The 19,115-nt window shown below is 34.9% G+C and overlaps 3 protein-coding genes across 3 annotated transcripts; 1 reads left to right on the top strand and 2 right to left on the bottom strand.

The window, feature by feature from the left end:
- Positions 1-5,732: 5,732 nt before the first annotated feature.
- On the bottom strand, positions 5,733-7,451 carry LOC142539195 (uncharacterized). Its single transcript, XM_075644473.1, has one exon. It carries the CDS (start codon positions 6,604-6,606, stop codon positions 6,178-6,180), a length of 429 nt encoding a protein of 142 aa, XP_075500588.1. The 5' UTR covers positions 6,607-7,451; the 3' UTR covers positions 5,733-6,177.
- A 123-nt stretch (positions 7,452-7,574) lies between these two features.
- On the top strand, positions 7,575-11,360 carry LOC142539194 (ABC transporter F family member 1-like). Its single transcript, XM_075644472.1, has 6 exons — positions 7,575-7,713; positions 7,796-8,014; positions 8,862-8,935; positions 9,026-9,236; positions 9,322-9,556; positions 9,965-11,360. The coding sequence occupies exons 2-6, from the start codon at positions 7,796-7,798 to the stop codon at positions 11,020-11,022; spliced, it is 1,797 nt and encodes a 598-aa protein (XP_075500587.1). The 5' UTR covers positions 7,575-7,713; the 3' UTR covers positions 11,023-11,360.
- Positions 11,361-12,512: 1,152 nt separating this feature from the next.
- LOC142539193 (dolichol kinase EVAN) lies at positions 12,513-17,972 on the bottom strand. The gene is given in 15 exon segments (XM_075644471.1): positions 12,513-12,943; positions 13,008-13,108; positions 13,191-13,242; positions 13,796-13,910; positions 14,012-14,100; positions 14,881-14,946; positions 15,031-15,220; positions 15,583-15,797; positions 15,920-15,973; positions 16,084-16,154; positions 16,259-16,363; positions 16,509-16,700; positions 17,196-17,308; positions 17,621-17,748; positions 17,750-17,972. Coding segments are annotated over 15 exon segments (1,671 nt in total). The 5' UTR covers positions 17,816-17,972; the 3' UTR covers positions 12,513-12,829.
- Positions 17,973-19,115: the final 1,143 nt, after the last annotated feature.

Raw genomic sequence — 19,115 nt, 5'->3', positions numbered from 1 at the left:
AATAAAATTTTATAAAATTAGTCTCTCAAAAATAATATTTTTGATCTTTTAAAACTCTTTGTTTGTCCAAAATCGGCTTCTGGGGAAAAATCGAGCTCGACTAGTAAAATAATTCGAACTCCAACATTTTTAGTAAAATTAAATCATTTTTAATCATATTAGGAAGCCTTGCCGTTATTTAATGAAAAATAAATATTCTTGTCTTGGTCGTCCCCGGTCTCCTTTCCCCTGCCTATTATAGAATATTCAGGGTAAAATCCTTAATTTCATGTAATCATGTCATATAATCATTTAATCGTGTAATAAATATCATGCTAGCATTTAAAAGCAATTAAATAAAACAATTAAGCAATTAAAATAATTTTGCATGCATGCGGTTTACGTGAACTGATTTTTCGGACGTTACAATTAGGAAGTGTACTGTATATTCTAAAGTAGTTTTATTCGATTCAGCTGCCTAAAGTAAGGATAAATGTTACTCGAGCTCGAGACTAGAATATATAATGTAAATTCTACGTTTAATTGGTAAAAGCGTGTAAATGTCCATTCATACTGATGATACTCATTTGATGAGACACTGAACAACCTTCCTTCAAACTTTCCAAGTGTTTATAACTTATCGAGTGAATTAGTCTGTGGTTATGGTTGTACATTATTAGTTTTTTGACCCAGGACACTTTTACTCGCTTACAAAATCTACTGAGGGTCGTCAGGTAATGATGTTGGATGTAGTTTTGAAATACGTAGGAGCCAATGCATTGTGGTCTGGGATTCATTGCTCATCTATAGGTGAAGATATCCTATGTAATCTGATGAGTTAATAATGCAATGAGTCTCTAGACAGAGCATGACATGTGTTTTAAGAAAAATTGTTTTCCTAGATGCATATACAATTTCACTATTATTACTCAAAAGTGCATATATCACATCGTTATCAAATTCATTTGCAACTTTTAATGTAGCAATGATTGCAGATTCGATTGGGATATATGAGTTGAAGAGACCGTTTCCCCCCAACAATTACAATAATGATTTCCCCCAACCACTGCATTAATTTTCCGACAATGTTTTGGTTACCAACGGGAAATACTTTATTTTATCAATTGCTTAGCTAAATCATGGTGTTATGTTCATTTTCTATTACATGGTTTGATAAGATAATGGAAAGACGAGTTTCGAAAAATTTCAAGAGCACTTCAATCATATGTTCGAGAGTGACATTGAGTCCCTCACATCTTATTCTGCTGCCTCTCCCACATCTTCTTCATCGCCCACACTGTTACTTTGACACATATTGTTCCAACAAAAAGAACTCCTTACAAATGAGCTGGGACAATCTGAAAGACCAAGATACTAAATTCGAAAGGTTCTGCACTGGCGTAATGTTTCTCCATCTTTCTAGGCACAAGCACCTGTGGATATTGAGCCGTCGTTTTCAATTGTGGGAGTTAGATGAGCGAATAGGGTGGTCAACCCTTCCTCAAATTTTTATGCATCATGTATTCGAAAATATGCGTGAATATAAGAAAAATTGTAATGTCTTTGTTTGACATGTGGACAGTCGAGAAGAAAGAGTAGCGTGAAGTGGTGAGGATTGGAAGAATGACAAGAAGTAGAAGACTTCACCGGGCCAAGATGTATTGTTCGACAATCACTCCACACTACTTAAAAACGAGTAGAGACACTTAAAGAAAATTAATCAGTGAAAATTCAGTTGCGTTATGGCACAAGAGATGAGATCATATATCTAAAAAAAATAAGAAGATTTTTGGCAGACGGAAATTCTCGAACCTTTAAATGAAGAAGATTTTAATAATTGTAGAAAGGGGAAACAAACCAGCAAAATGATATTTGAAGCCAACAAGTGTTCATGCATACATACTGATATTTGTGGATCATTCTCTTCGGTTTCTTGGAATAGTCAACAATATTTTATAACGTTCACAGATGATTTTTCCAAATATGACTTTATTTATCTCATTCATAAAATGCACAGTCATTGGATGCATTCAAAAATTATAAAAGCTGAAGTTGAAAATCAACTTGGCTTAAAGATTAAAAGCATTAGATCTGACTGGGGTGGTGAATACTATGGTAGATATAACGGTTTAGGTAAACAACGTCCATGACCTTTTGCTTAATTCCTAGAGGAATGCGGTATCGTCCAACAATACACTATGTCGGGTTTGCCCACTATGAATGTTGTTGATGAAAAACGAAACAGAACGATTAAGAACATGATGATGAGTATGATTAGTCATTCTACCTTACCAGAATCACTCTAGGGAGAAGAATTAAAGACCACAACATATATCCTTAACAGGGTTCCAAATAAGGAATCGACCAAAACCCCTTATGAACTTTGGACAAGCAAAAAGCCTAGTCTTAAACATCTGCACGTTTGGGGATGTCCAGTTGAGGCAAGGCCTTGTAGGCCTAATGAAAAGAAACTGACTCAAGAACGGTTAACTGTTATTTTATTGGATATTGTGAAAGATCCAGGGGTACAAGTTTTATGGTCTCACAAGGAAAGTCAAATTTTGAATTAGAAAATGTCCAGTTCTTTGAGGATGTTGAGTTTGCGGGGGGAGATAAAGCAAGGGATATTGTTTTTGAAGAGAAAAATGTAAATATTCTCACATGTGTCTTGGACATTGATCATGATCACATATCTCATTTTGACCAAGACACGATAGATAAATAAAATATTAGAGATCCTCCCATTCTAGATGAACAAACTCAAGAACCTTCAGAACCTATGCCATTAAGGAGATCCACTAGAGAGCGGAGAAATGAAATGTCAGATGATTACATTATATGTCTTCAAGAATATGAGACAGACATTGGACCAATGGAGGTGATCCTATCAACTTCTGTCAAGCCTTGGAAAGTTCTAACTCTCAAAAGTGGAATGATGACATGAATGAGGAGATAAATTCCATGAATAATGACGTATGAGATCTTGTCTCATTTCCTAAAGGTATGAAGCCCATTGGTTGCAAATGTATATTTAAAATCAAGATAGATTCGAAAGGTAATGTGGAAAGATATATGGCTCGTCTTGTCGTTAAAGACTTTACACATAAAGAATACATTGATTATAAATATATTTTCTCTTCGATTTCTTCAAAAGACTCTTTAAGGATTATATTGGCTTTGGTGGCGCATTTCGATCTTGAGTTTCATCATTGCGTTATAAATGGTGACATTGATGAAACAATTTACATGATGCATTCATAAAATTGTGTCCAAAGACAAATAATATGGTTTGCAAATTAAAGAAATCCATCTATGAGCTCAAGCAGATATCTCCATAATGGTATTTTAAATTTCATCAAATGATCATCTCGTTTGGTTTAGAGATAAATTTGGTCGTTCCTTGTGTGTACAATAAATTCAGTAGGAGTAATCATATTTTTCTGGTTTTCTATGTTGATGACATTTTTACTTGCTAGCAACAATATAGAATTGTTGCATGACACTAAGAGATTTCTAGCTAAGAATTTAGAGATGAAAGATCTTGGTGATACATATTTTGTATTGGATATCCAGATACATCGAGATCATTCTCGAGGTATTCTTGGATTATCTCACAAATGCTATATTGAGAAAGTTCTCAAGCGATATGGGATGCAAGACCGTAAACCAATAGATATCTCTATGGCTAAGGGAGACAAATTTAGTCTCACAAAATGTCCCAAGAATGATTTTGAGGAAAAAAAATTGTAGAAATTCTCTACGCATCTGTAGTGGGGAGTCTGATATATGCTTATATTTGTACATGTTCGGATATTGCGTACGTGACATGAATGTTGGGACGATATTTAAGTAATCCATGAGTGGAACATTGGAAATCAATCAAAAGAGTTTTTACGGTACCTACATAGAACAAAATATTACATGTTTACATGAGTGGAACATTGGAAATCCATGAGTGATGACCAGTTGGAAATAGACATGTTATGATAGCATTGCATGAAATTTCCTTGTTACACACATCCACTTCATGATCAATTTCATGCAATTGTGTCGGCATATATGACCATTGATGGGTCTAGTTACCTTGAGTGTAGCGAATACTGCTTTGATTATATGTTGATGTGATTGATGGATCCATATTGGTTATAGATATATTTCGGAATGACAACATCTTTTAGCTCATAAGATTATTTTCACAAACGTAATTATAAAGTTATACATATAGTCCAAGTGAGAGATTATTAGATCAATTTTATTTATATTAGATTATATGTGAATAATTATGTGTTTTGAGTTGTCTTTTAAGTTAAACTTAAAATAAAGTGATCAACTAATGTTTCAGTTGCAATTGAATTTATTATAGGATTTTATTTTGAGCTCCCTTGATTATGTTAGTGTGTTTATTGTATCTTTGGGGCATGTTAAATTTCTAATTGATTTTATGTGTTATAATTGAGATCAACATGATATTTTATAATAAGGTAACATAATTCATGGATTTACAACTTGCATATACATATCGATAGTCATAGTCCAATATACCGAAAGCTAGAAAAATCCATAGTTTGTTAATGTGCTTGATTGCAATTGTTAAATAACACAATTATACTTGGTTACCGTATTTTCTTTAATTAGTTTAATATAATTCGACAAGGTATATCGATAAATTAGGCAATTCCATGATAAACATGACTAGAATTGAAATTCAATCATCTGAGATCATTAAAAAATAAGTGATCTGAAATCGTAAGGTTTATTTATCATTTGAATTTAAATTATTTATATTGAGTTTGTTCCATCTTTTTATTCGAATTTTAATCTAGTTTAATAAATTTGCAGCTTTTCGTTAAAGTTCATTAAAGATTTTGTGTTTGAAGTAAATTTGCCATGTATCAATATACGTAGGATGAATATGCTCGTACATGTTACACTATATTAAAACTTGACACATAAACTTGCGGTAATATCGAACAACTTGGATAGATTTAATTGTTATGAATATTTATGTTAGAAAAGCTCGATCAATACCACGTGACAATTTTTACCAACAATTTCAGATTTGCACCGATGATACTCGTGCTAAGTGCAAAGGGTAAACTGCATTTTTAAACTGCCCAGTGCGACCTTTGCGATGTCTGCATGCATCGCTCCTTCGCGCTTGGGCACGCAGCACCATCCTTGCGGCTTGTGAAATTTGCAGCACGAGGAGCTTAATTTAATTTTTCCTTATTACCTTGAACAATATAGTGAAACATACTTAAATTATGGATTAAATTTGTGTCAAACCAAATTTTGCAAACCGATCTCCTGAAGTGGAACAAAACTTGACACTGGTGAATGCTGCACAAAAAGATTAATTAAAATTTCATGGACATATATCTATATTTCTATATATGTATGTGTGTATGCACGTACAAATTCATCGGGTATTAGACAACAAAGATCACAGTACACAAATTCATTGATGCTTACTGTTGTTTTTTGTTCCAAGAATACGGAACTTTTGATTTCCTGACATTTATACTATATATGTTGAAACCTCTTGTCCTAAAATTCTAACTTATAAAAACAACAAAATCAAATATGAAATATTTGGCAAAATCTTTGAACCACTCCTGACGGGTCGATGTCCAAATTTTTGGGAGAATTCGAATAAAGAGAGTTTAGAGAAGGCGGAGACAAAATGGTTTTTATGGGTAAATTCTCCTCCATTTCATCGTTGGAGAGTGGCATTCTATGTGGTCTAAGAGACGTAAAACTTGGGATCTGTATACAATTTAATCCCAACCATTCATAAAACAACAAATTTTTTTACAAGACTTGATTTTAACCATTCTTCAGGTACTAACTGTAACAACTATCATTACTAATGCTAATCAGATTCAGTCAAGAAGACCGTGACATCAATATGCGTTACAATTTCACAGAAAATTCTCTAAGAACATCAGCAAATTAAGGTGGAGAAATGAAACTTCTGTCTAAATTTATCCATGCTGCCGAATTGAAATCACATACCTATCCTCTTGTTAAAATGAATCCACAGACAACCGTGGCTCCTCAGTCCAATTCAAAACGTCCGGTTTCCTCATATTCCAATTTTGTACATTAAAGTGGCAATAGGAGTTTCCAGTTTACACAAGATCATCCATTAAGAATACAGTAAGACAAGGCAAAACGCTTTCAAAGACTGTAAAAACCTCACCTTCTGTCATCCATAAACTCATTTTCAGCATCATATCCATATCCAGAAGCAAGATTACTAGTACCGATATTATCATCTTCAAGAATTACTTTGACTCCATTATTCTTTAAGGCATTTACTAGTGCCCAGATTTTCGTGCTGTTCTTGAACCCTTTCTTTTCGACCTCCTTCTTCACAGCGACATGGATTCCTCGCCCTTGGCCATGTTCAAGGCCCTCTACTCTAAGTCTCATAGCTAACACTTCTCCCACAACTGTTGCTGCCTTTGCATTGCAAGACCGGCCACATTCGAGAGTATTTTTTAGAGCGTGTTCAACTGTTGATGCTGTTGCAACTATTCGCCCGTTGTTCCTGTCCACAACATTAGCAGTTATGTACTTTAATGATATGAACAGTCTCAGCACATATCTCTTCAGCACAGTCATACTTTGAACGTTAGATCTGCATTAGAAACGACGTGATTAATATCTCAGCTCACAAGCAACAATCATTCTGATACAACAGATAGTCAAGGCTAATTCAAGAAATCTCCGTGACAACTCTTAAAGTTCAAAGCAATAGACAAATGCATCAATTTTACAAGAATGAGAACCAACAAAAATTCATTTATAGCACCGATGCTGAGAGTTTATAACAGGGGCAGACCAGCGAACACATACATAGTCTACCTTTTTCCCATAACAAATGAAAAAAATGTAAGGTATGCTTTTAAGTACAATACCATTGTTGACAACATCCTAAAGCTCAAGGTTTAGGACAAATGACTTCTAAAATAATATTGCAGTACATGTCAGAATTTTAAAATCTTGTCCGTTAACTAAATTGGTTGGTGAGCTTATTAATGGAAGTTTGTTGCTTAATAACTGAGCAAATTAAAGACAGAGACTATCAATTTGAGGCATCAATATGAAAATAGAACTCAAATGAATCATGAAGTGCAAAGAATGAATCCCTGATATCTGAAAAAACCCAAAAAGACTGGCACTTTTAAACAAACAATTCACCAATCATTCCTCAAAGCCTGCAATTTCAGGAAATTTTTAACGAAATCACATTTAGCAGAAGACCCAATTACAACCACCCAAAAAAGGACAAAAACCCCATTAATCAAACAAACAGCGGAGAAAAGAAACTTCCCAAGCATAATCAGAAATGTTAATGACAAAAAAAATTCATAAAAGAATCTGTTCCCAAGAATTTGATTCACCGATCAGAAGTTTAGGCTGGAAAGAAAATTCGCAGCTGGTAGCGGTGGGTTTTAGAGAGAGTGGAATCCGAAGATGGAGAGCGGGGCTTATTGGGCTTTTATCTACAGATGGCCCAACTCCGATATATTTGGCCCAATGCCATTCGTAATTCGCCACGTGTTTGAACTCCTACCACTTGCTATAAATACTCGGAGTCCGCTTTCTCCCCGAACCCTCGTTCTCGGATTCTCGTATCATACGTTCCAGCTTATCTCGGAGACACGTTAGCCCTAGATCTCCCCGTACTTTATCCTTGTCCTGAACACCGAATTCCAATCCTTCAAGGTATGCGTGAATCTCAATTTTTTTATCTGAATTCTTTTTGCTGGAACTTATGATTGTTATTTGGTGAATGATGTCTGTATAGATGGTGTCTGATGCGAGCAAGAAGAAGGCGGCTCAGAAGAAAGCTGCGGCGGCCGCCAAGAGAGGAGGAAAGGCAGCGGCCGCCTCATCCAAGGCGACAAGTTCGGTTGAGAATGGAAGCAACGGCGACAGTTTGGCGAATGGTGTAGACGCGCTTCTAATATCAGATCGGACGTGTACCGGAGTTCTTTGCTCGCATCCGTTGTCCAGAGATATTCGGGTGAGCTATCCATTAGTATAGTTCTTATATAATATAGAACAGTTGGTTTGTGGTGATTCATATTTTTTAAGTTTGTGTTGTGATTTACAGAGTTGAATTAATTGATAAAAAGTGTGGTATCTATTCATTTGTATGCTTAAGTGAAAGCAGATTTATCTTAGGTTTTTGAAAGAGAATGAAATTTCATTATTAGTTTATGATTGTGAATTGTTGCTATGCAAGTGTATATCATGAAGATGATACTTGGAAGCGTTCTACAAATTAATGGATTAAATATGGTAACCATTAAAATTGAAAACGTGTTCTTGTTAATTTATTTGTCTGGTCTCCTCATTTAAATGTAATGAGCTTTAATGAGACTTTTCTGGTTTTCGTATCTGGAAAATTGCGAACTGATCTATTGTTTTATGGTTATCGGTAGATTGATGTATTTTTATACGTTTTGATCTATATCTCTCTTAAAATTGTTTGTATCAGTTTCATGAATATTGAAAACCTGACCCCTAAAGTTTTAGCAATAATTTTTGTTACCAGGAAAGTACTCCTGTAGTCCATTTCATTGATGATGGCATTATTATGATGATATTTTGTGTTAGACAGTGACTACAATAAGGAGTTCCTTACCGGCCATCCTTTACTAGCCCAATGAACTTATAAGATTTCGTAATACCGGCATGTCTAATTTCTGACTAAGAAAATATTTGTGGAGTTTGAAAGAAACATTCCTCCTTTCTGTTTATTATGACTAAAAGTATGTTATTATGGAAGTACTTGGTTACTGTCCAAAAATTTCAAATCGCCCGTGACACATTTTTGTAATCATCCTCAATTGAATTTTGTTTTGTAGATAGAATCTCTCTCACTCACTTTCCACGGGCATGATCTCATAGTTGATTCTGAATTGGAACTGAATTATGGAAGGTATGTGATGACTTCTCAACCTCTATGAATTTTATTGCAATTAATTTCTGATGTCATTAAGTATACCATCTCTTCTACTTTTTTGTCCAGACGTTACGGTCTCCTTGGGCTAAATGGATGTGGAAAGTCTACCCTTCTTTCTTCAATAGGTTGTCGAGAGCTTCCCATTCCAGAACACATGGATATTTTTCACCTTAGCAGAGAGATTGAAGCTTCTGATATGTCTGCGCTCGAGGCTGTTATAAACTGCGATGAGGAGAGGTTAAAATTGGAGAAAGAGGCTGAAGCGTTGGCTGGTCAGGTATAAGATGGTTAGATTCAAGAGCAAATGTATCTTGTAGAATGGACCATCCAATAAATTTCTCATGTGTTTGATTTGATTGTAGGAGGATGGTGGTGGAGAACAACTTGATCACATTTATGAACGTTTGGAAGCGCTCGATGCAGCAACTGCTGAGAAGCGTGCTGCTGAGATTTTGTTCGGTCTTGGTTTCAACAAGAAGATGCAAGAAAAGAAAACATGTGACTTCTCTGGCGGTTGGAGGATGAGGATTGCTCTAGCACGAGCTCTTTTCATGATGCCCACCATACTATTGCTTGATGAACCGACAAATCATCTTGGTGAGATTAGACTTCATTGTTGTTTGCAACATACTTGATATGATTTCTAATCTTCTATGAACTCTAATGTTATGGTCCACTTTGCTTATTTGAAATAAATACCGAAGGAGGCTTATTGAGACATCATATATCATGTATTTGCAGACCTTCCTGATATTTTTGTGTAGTTCATTTTATTTAAAGCACAGATGTAGAAAGGAGAAAGAGTTCATTCTGCATGTTTGTGGCTGCTTATGTTCTATGGAAAACCTATTGCTTTGCAACTGCATATTATTTATGAAGGTTCTAAAATGCTGCTAATTTTTATTTTGTCAGAAGAGGTTGATTTCACCTAAATCATAGGGAGTTTGTTGATCTCTGTTGCTTGCTTATCATTATCATAGCATTGACCAAATTTTTCAATTGCAGACCTAGAGGCTTGTGTTTGGTTGGAGGAGACATTGAAGAATTTTGATCGAATTCTGGTTGTGGTCTCACATTCCCAGGATTTTCTGAATGGAGTCTGCACCAATATCATCCATATGCAGAGTAAGAAATTGAAGCTCTACACTGGTAACTTTGATCAATATGTTCAGACCCGTGCTGAACTTGAAGAGAACCAGATGAAACAGTATAAGTGGGAGCAGGAGCAGATATCTTCTATGAAGGAATACATCGCACGCTTTGGACATGGCTCAGCTAAACTTGCACGTCAGGCTCAGAGCAAGGAGAAAACTCTGGCAAAGATGGAGCGAGGTGGACTCACCGAGAAGGTGGCCAGGGACAAAGTTCTTGTTTTTAGATTTACTGATGTGGGAAAGCTACCTCCTCCTGTTCTACAATTCGTGGAAGTTACATTTGGCTACAGCCCTGATAATCTTATCTACAAGAACATAGATTTCGGCGTAGACCTTGATTCAAGAATAGCACTGGTGGGACCCAATGGGGCAGGGAAGAGTACCCTGCTGAAGTTGATGACTGGGGATCTATTTCCTCTGGATGGCATGGTTCGGCGACACAATCATTTGAAAATTGCCCAATTCCATCAACATTTAGCTGAGAAGCTTGACATGGAACTGTCTGCTCTACAGTTCATGATAAAAGAGTACCCTGGAAACGAGGAAGAGAAGATGAGGGCTGCAGTGGGGAGATTTGGTCTTACAGGTAAAGCTCAAGTTATGCCTATGAAAAATTTGTCTGATGGACAAAGAAGTCGTGTCATCTTTGCGTGGCTGGCTTGGAGACAACCACATCTGTTATTGTTGGATGAGCCAACTAACCACTTAGATATCGAGACTATTGATTCACTAGCTGAGGCTTTAAATGAATGGGACGGTGGTATGGTTCTTGTAAGCCATGATTTTAGGCTTATAAACCAGGTGGCTCATGAGATATGGGTGTGTGAGAACCAGACCGTGACTCGGTGGGAGGGTGACATCATACAATTTAAGGAGCACTTGAAGAAAAAGGCAGGGTTGTCCGATTAAACAGGATTTGCAGTCATGGTTCCCCTCCTAGTGCGCGAAGAGATTTGCGTTTTTGATAGCGGGGTATCGTGTTCTCAGATGACTGGTCTTGCCTCAAGCATGGTGCCTCAAGTTCCTTGTGCTACTATAAGTTGAGTTAGCTATTATATCATAATTTGTATTTGATCATACTATTTATAGTTTTGCCTACAATTCTTGATCTTGGTCAGGGGCGGGAGTTGACAGGCCTCTCCACTGATATTCTTTTTTGAAACCCAGTGTATGCCCCACATATATTTGCGTATTTCTATGAATATTTATGCAGTACTCTCGATTATTATGATATGACTACTTTGTGATGTTTGTGTTCTTTAATATAATTCTCGTGCCGCAGACTGTTGTGAATGCAAATATCAAGAAAATACCTTGTGGGAAATTTGATGCGATGTTGATAGAGGCTTTTGTTTGTTTAATATATCCCCATGACACATGGTTCTTGTTTCTTTATTACTATTGTTATTATTGAATTATGTTATGTTAGGTTCAATTTGGATTAATGGATATGAAGCTAAGGATTTCACTATTTTATTTGTTTGAATGCTCTTGGAATTAATGGATATGAAATCCATTATTTTCCCAAATCATTATGTGACCGATGCTGAGGAATTTCAAATTCTCACAAATCGAGTTTAATGAATATTTTTTTTAATCATTGTTGATGAGTTTCATGTGGCAAACCATGGTCTTTTAGATGTAGTAAGTGGCAGTACCCAGCAGCTAGCATCGATCTTTCCTTACTGATTTAGGACATGATATTGATTCTTAAGCCTTGCTTAGGATTAGGGCGTCATCGAGCTGGTTCATAGGTTCATAATGACTCCATAAATATTTGATTTGTATTCAAATTTATCGAATTCGAACATGTTAGAACTTTTTTCGAGATAAACTCGAGCCAAAATTATTTTGTTTGATAATTTACGAGCCCAATTGAGCCTTATTATTTTTTTGATATAATATAATTAAATATATATAAATATCGAGCTTTCGAACTTTTCATTGTCGAATTTTATTATCCGAATAATATTTCGAATAGCTCGCGAATAAATTCGAAGATTTTTAATTGAAAAAATTTTCGAACTTCGAATCGAGTTTGAACTCAAATATACTTTAAATTTTTATTAATATTCAGTTCGTTTCGGTAGCACCCCTGCCTAGGATCTAGATAGACTACTTTTTAAAGTTCACTCTTGTGCGTTATCCCTGAATTCAGACTGTTTTCTCTTTTTGACTTCATTACGCTGAATATGTGGGTAATGTACTTGATAGATTCTCAAGCTAATTTCTGACATTTTTTTCATATTTCTGGCATGCGCTGCAAGAATGATTTCATTTTGTCATTAACATCACCATTGTTCGACCAGGTTGAACATGTTTCAACTGTTTTTAACCTTTATTTTGCACTGTTAGATGCCATGGTACAGTCCATTCTCATGAAACACTACAAAAATGGCTCTACGTTAGAAAATTGCTCTTACTCTGTAAAGCTCATTATGTCTAATTACAATAAAAAAAATAATAAAAAAGAGTAAATAGATATACAATTAAATTTCTCGATAACCAAGCATGGTAGCACATCATGTTTTGGGGGTACATCATGGAAAAAGGCCCAAACTGAGGCTGCAGAACCCGAAGTTTTTTTGGGGAATACAACTAACTATATTCTTTGTTATGACTTTGGTGTATGTCAGCTATATTTACAAAAGGTACCGGGGACACAGGACGAGGCACTAGCAACTTGAACCAGTTAAACCTGATATTTGTAGCATTTTCACAAACAGAGAAGACTGTAGAAAACCAGAGGTATGAAAGCATTATCGAGCTGTGCTGTGTATGCTTCTAAGAGTCCGCTGATGGTTACTGCTACAACCAAGGAGAACCAGTGCTGCAAAAACATATTGGCTTAGACGTCACAAATTAAGGATTGCACATGAGATAAGGGGGGATACCATTGTGAAAATGAATCCAGTTGCAGCTAGAAGTGGAAGAAGAACAAAACATGCTGCAAGAACAGAGGTAATGCCAGCAGCAGTGCCTTCAATTGTTTTCTCTAGAAAGAGTAAATAACATTTCAGCACAAGGAACTTATTTATTGAAATAAGGGAAAATCAAAGAAAGGGTGAAAAATGTACTGCCAGTTTTACTCCATCGAAGGACTCCATATTTGTGGCCAACCATTGAGGCCTGAAATTGAAACATGAGACGAAAATTTATCAAAAGCGAACGATTACTGGAAAAATACCTGCAAGTTGTACAACATTTGGAACATATGGATTGCTTCTTTTGGTAAAAAAGAGCTATAGTTCTGCCAAATCCATGAATCTTACTTCTCACATCAGTAATTATATAAGATCATGTATAGGGACCCTCAAAACTGAGCAAGTAAAAGTATCTGATAATAATTATCTACGAAACATTCGGTTGGATCAGTTTAGTGCAGACGACGAAAACCAAAAAATACATTTCATACATGGCAAATTGTCCATGAATGATAAACATGCATAAACCCAGTTAGTATTGACCTTACACTGGAACCACTATATAGGAATTAATCATGATTACTGCCTGACACAAAAAAAAAAATGAAACCAGAAAGAATATAGTCTAATTTTGCAGGAGAAATGCTCTAAGGTTTCATAGTGCTTAAAATAATGTCGAGAGATAAAATTTTCAATAACTTCACAAGATATTCAATACAAGAGATTATGAACAATAAAATCAAAGATAGGTACTTTACCATTGTATCTCCAATGCCCAGACTCAAAATTCCAGCAAATGGGGCCAGTGGTCGATCACTAAAATCAGATGACATCCAGATTGGTATAGCACATCCCAACAACAACGAAAAATGGCTGAAGAATGACAAAAAAGAAAAAAAAGGTGAAACTAATTGGACTATCAGTGGGAATTATGTGGTGCACAATGATGTGTAACAAGAGCAGAAACTACACACCTGATAATAAGAAGATCAGAATCACGATGGTCTGTAAAAGCATTCATGAATTTATGGACGTGCTGACCCAAAGGCCAAATTTTCCATATCTACACAGTAAGAACATATAGCTAGATCAGTGTACCCAAAAGATACAATAAATAATACTATCACCATATTATAAAGTAAAAGAAACAACTGAAGCACACAAGCTAGACACATTCATAAAAACTCTAACTTAATAAAGCAAAACCTCTACAGGTTGGCTCTTTGTTGTACACCATATATGAATATAGCCAAGCATTTTCACTGTGATATGATCTCAAGTACATATAATTGGTATATTCTTAAGTTTACTAAAAATCCAGTTGAGCCTTCAGAATTAAAACATTGTTCCTTAAGTAATATATCAAATTGTTTTAGTACATCTCATCATAATCTTGATCAAGAATAAAAAACAGAATATTTCGATAATAATAGATATCAAATAAACAAAATATTTTCAAGCGCCCAAAGTTATAAAATGCAAAGATCCATACTACTTCCTTTGTCATATCATGAATCTATACACAGTAACCACACTTGATTTAAACCAAATTTGAGAAATGAAGGTCATAATCTTTATGATGACTGATGAAATTTATTGGGTTTTTGAAAATTAAATATAGTTTACTTTCAGTTAAACCTTTTCAGGTACAAGTCTCCTGAAGCATATAGATGAAAACTTAAAGAAAATGGATTGTGAACTTTGAATCCCTATTGGTAGAGATTTCCTTTTAATGGAGAACCAAAAAAAAAATATTCTACACTTATCAATGTTGAGGAAAAGAATGTGAAAAGAACCATATTTTCATCTGAGTACCTGCGACAAAGTATGTTTAATGACTTACACGAATAATTTCCAACATGAGAAAAACTGCCAATGCAGCACCAAAAGCCAGATCAAGAAACTTCGCCTATAAATGAACATAAAACATTACCATTCAGAAAGATTAACAAAATACCAAGTAAAAACCTAGTTTATGCTTCAATCTTCGCACCTGGAATACAAGGGCAGGAACAAAAATTGAAACAGCTAACAGATGATAGTATTTGCGAAGAAGTATCCTCTCAGTCTTACTATTCTTTGATATATTGTAAAATTGTATAACTGCCACAGATATGACAACTAGCCAATAGATGCATAGTGTGAGTCTCTTGAGTGGTTCCGAGAAGACAAAATGGAGTGCCCTGATAATCCGAAAACGTACAACTGTATCAAATCAAAGCTAAGATAGAAGAAACAAACAAAGGCATGAAACTTCAACAATTTGGGTCATGACACCAATTCCATTGAGCACTTGCATAAAGGCAAGGTGGCATGAAGGAGCAGTTTCAGAGCCAATCCTTTTGGTAAACCAAAAAAAAGGTGGGGGGGCAGGGGGAAGAGAGAAAATCCAGAAAACATCAACTAAAAGTTTAAACTTCTTAAAAACATTTAGTTAAAATAATATTTTGTTCAGAAATTCGCATCAAAATGAGAAACATAGCAAAAATTTAACAGCTAGGGAAGCACTACGGAAACTGACAAAAGAATCTGCAAAAAGTTATACCACAACAAAGGATGCATGTGGAAATCGTGCACAAATTGCATCCATGATGGAACCACCACAACCAACATAGATGTGAGCAAAACGTAGAAAACAAAGGATCTTTGGATATCATGGTTTTCCCGAGCTCCATTGCTCCAGAAGATGGCACAACATTCCCACATTTGAATCACATATTTGTAAAACATTGGAAGGAGAAGAAGACCAAAAATCATTCCCTGCATGAAATAGATAATTCAACAATAATAATAATAATTCTCCACACACTGTTCAATGAAAATGATTTTCTAATAGCACAGAAATGACATCCCTATTGTTGTTAAAATTTGGTAAATATTACCTGAATAATGGTGCTTATCTCGCTTCTCTTGATCCCATATTGCACAGAGAATACCTGGGATTATATCAGATAACAAGGTATCTGTTAGAAAAGATATGTTTTAACTAAAAACTGAATAATTACTTTCTGTGAGATATGGAAAACTAAAAGATGGTGAAACTAGCCTTTGCAGCTGTACATGTCAACATGTCCCCGAAATAGATTACAAGTCCAGATGTCACCAAAAGGGATTCGCCTGCCACGATAAGCATAATCAATTACTGATACTACAAACCTCTTTATCACCTTCATTTCATAGCTCTGATTCAACATGTAATAGGGCTAAAAAGTAAAACTTACCAATCGAAGCACATGCAGGAAATGTGCGTAACATTTTTTGAAGTAACATAACTGCTGTCAGTCCATGACAGAGCACCCATAGTAGCATCAAGGACGCATGACATCCTGCAACAGCAGTAAATTGGAAGACAAAAGGTGAAGGTCAATATGTCTAGCAGTTAACTATAAACTAGATATATACTGTCATCAGAAGATATATTCATGAGTTCCAAATAATAACAAAAAAATGGACACTGAAAAATTCACTTACCCCCAAATAATGATGAAAAACAGAACCCTAGTATGGCTACGCAAATAAAACTATGCTTTGCATTCAAATTGATTTTAGACGAGATGAAATCAGCGTTCTTTGCCTGATGTCGACAAATGATGCAAAGAAAAACTAGCACAGTGAAGCAACTGGCTGACACAGCCCAAAATTGCAACTTCAGATATTCAAGCTCTGAAATAGACAAAAAACAAATTGCAAAATCTGTCAGATTCATGTGGTTCAAAAGGAAGGTAATCAATTCGCATTAAAAGTGGAAGAAATTAGAAAATTATTATATTGTTGAAATTAATATAGATGTAACTGGCAGCATGTACGAATTACATCGATAAAGACAAGATAAGGTACACATAAATCAAGAAATACAGCCATAACCATCCTGATTTTTCTCACCTAAGAAGAAACACGGGAAATCGATCTATTACTAGCCATGTAATCTAAAAATAAGGCATGATCTATGCGCAAGACAACCTAGCCTACCAATCATTGAGAAAAAACTAGGTGGCAACTAACAAATATTGATGCTTTCCTATCATTGTTTTTACCTTGGATGGAAAAGGTAATCGAAAACAAGAACACTTGTAAAAACAATATTTTAGGTCCCATTCGGTTTGCAGATTCTAAAAGATACAAGTCTAACATGGCAGGGTTACAGTAATTCCAGCATACCTTCGATTCCAACTTCATGAATTGATACCGCTCTTAAAATCTGAATCAAACGTGAAAACATGAGGCCCGGCAGTGTCACTGCACCCAGCAAAATTCCAGATGACGCTCCTGGTCTATTGGAAAAAAACACCCCAAATCAAAATTCCTAAAAAAACTGAGTGAGCTGCTCATTAATCAAAAGAAGGATAAACCTAAGACTGCAAATCAAGATCCAAAATATTAAGGGAACTCCAACAAAAATTTCAGCTAAATCACGGTCACCCTCACATTCCCCGAATCCTCCCAGAAAACAGAAATTAATAGACGAGAAGAAAACTAACTAGACCAACCAAAAAATCGAACTGAAGGAAACAATTCATATATCTAAGTAAAATCACAAAATGACATAAAATCACATCCGTCTTCACGAGTGAACGAAAAGCAACCTGGTTTTAAAGTAGTGCGCCAGAGGATTGGAGGCATGGTCAGCAAAGATCTCTACGCAGAGGGCGAAAAGGGAGAGTAGAGAGAGGGAAAATGCTTGAGGCATGAGAGACAAAGGTGAGGAAGTAAGGCATTCGAATAACATAAAGCAACACCACCGCTCTCTCGCCGTTGAGCTGCATAAGCGGCGGAGCCATGGATTCTTCCCGCCGATTTCTTCTTCGATTACGGATTCATCGTTGACAAATTCGCAGAAACGAGTAAAGATTTTCTCGCCCCATGGAAGGATTTGGCGCGTGCAATGAGACGCGGCTTTTATAGGAGACTCCTTCCGCGGAAATGTGTGCCGTCAAACACGATCAAGTCTTTTAAGGTTGCTTTTCCATTTTCACTATATATATTTTTAATAATTTTTTTTATTTATTATGTTAAATTTGTGAAAAATCTGTCAATTGATATTTGAATTATGATTCATTACTTAACAATAATTTTTTAAGAATTAGTATATGACAATATTATTATTTTATTTTTAACTTTCTAAAAAATCAAATTTATATTTTTGTCATTTTATTATTTAAATAAATATATTATTTTATCCATAAAAATTACAAATATTTTCTTTATCTAAAATATAATTTTTTAAAAAATATTACTTCTCAATTATCATGGAATAAGAGTAAATAATTATTTTAATATACAAAATATCTATTTTGGGGTTTCAAATACTTGATTTTGCTCTTTAAATACTCCAAATATATAGAAAATAATATATTTTCGAGTGATCACCACAAATTCAGCCATTGTTGGTCTTTTCATGAAAAATGCATTAGGATGATTTATTCATGTCATTTTATTTTAAAAAACATTGTTCATCAGTCATCATGAAATAAGATTAATTATTTATTTTGACATACAAAGTACCTATTTTGGAGTTCCATATGCATGATTTGACTATTTGAATGCTCCAAATGTGTAAGAAAATACTGGATCTTCGAGCGATCACCATAAATTCAGTAATTGTTGGGATTTTAATTGAAAATGCGTTAAGATGACTTATTCATGTCATCTAATTTTTTAAAAAAACACATTTTCTCACTCATCATTGAATTAGAAAAGTACTTATTTTGACCGATAAAATACCTATTTTGGGGTTCCAAATCTTTGATTTGATTATTTGAATACTTCAAATGCATAAGAAAATACTTGAGTTTCATGTAATATTAAGTGACTTTTGATGATGTCATTTGTGAAGTTAAAATGTGATACATAAATTGGTAGAAAGAATATTTAATTAAAGTCTACAAATACGTGATTTTATTCCCTAAATACTCATATCTAATTATTTGGAGATGTCAAAATATAGTTTGAAGTTAATATTGAGTGACACTGATGATGATATTCGTAAAGTAAAAATGTGGTACCTAAATTAATACAAATAAAACATAATTCGAGTCTACAATACTTGATTTTACCCTTTTAAATACTCATTTGTGAAAC

This window comes from Primulina tabacum, chromosome 3 (assembly GCF_025594145.1).
Source record: "Primulina tabacum isolate GXHZ01 chromosome 3, ASM2559414v2, whole genome shotgun sequence".
NCBI lineage: Eukaryota > Viridiplantae > Streptophyta > Magnoliopsida > Lamiales > Gesneriaceae > Primulina > Primulina tabacum.
Note: the sequence above shows the minus strand (reverse complement) of the source record. Positions and strands in the feature narration are given on the sequence as shown.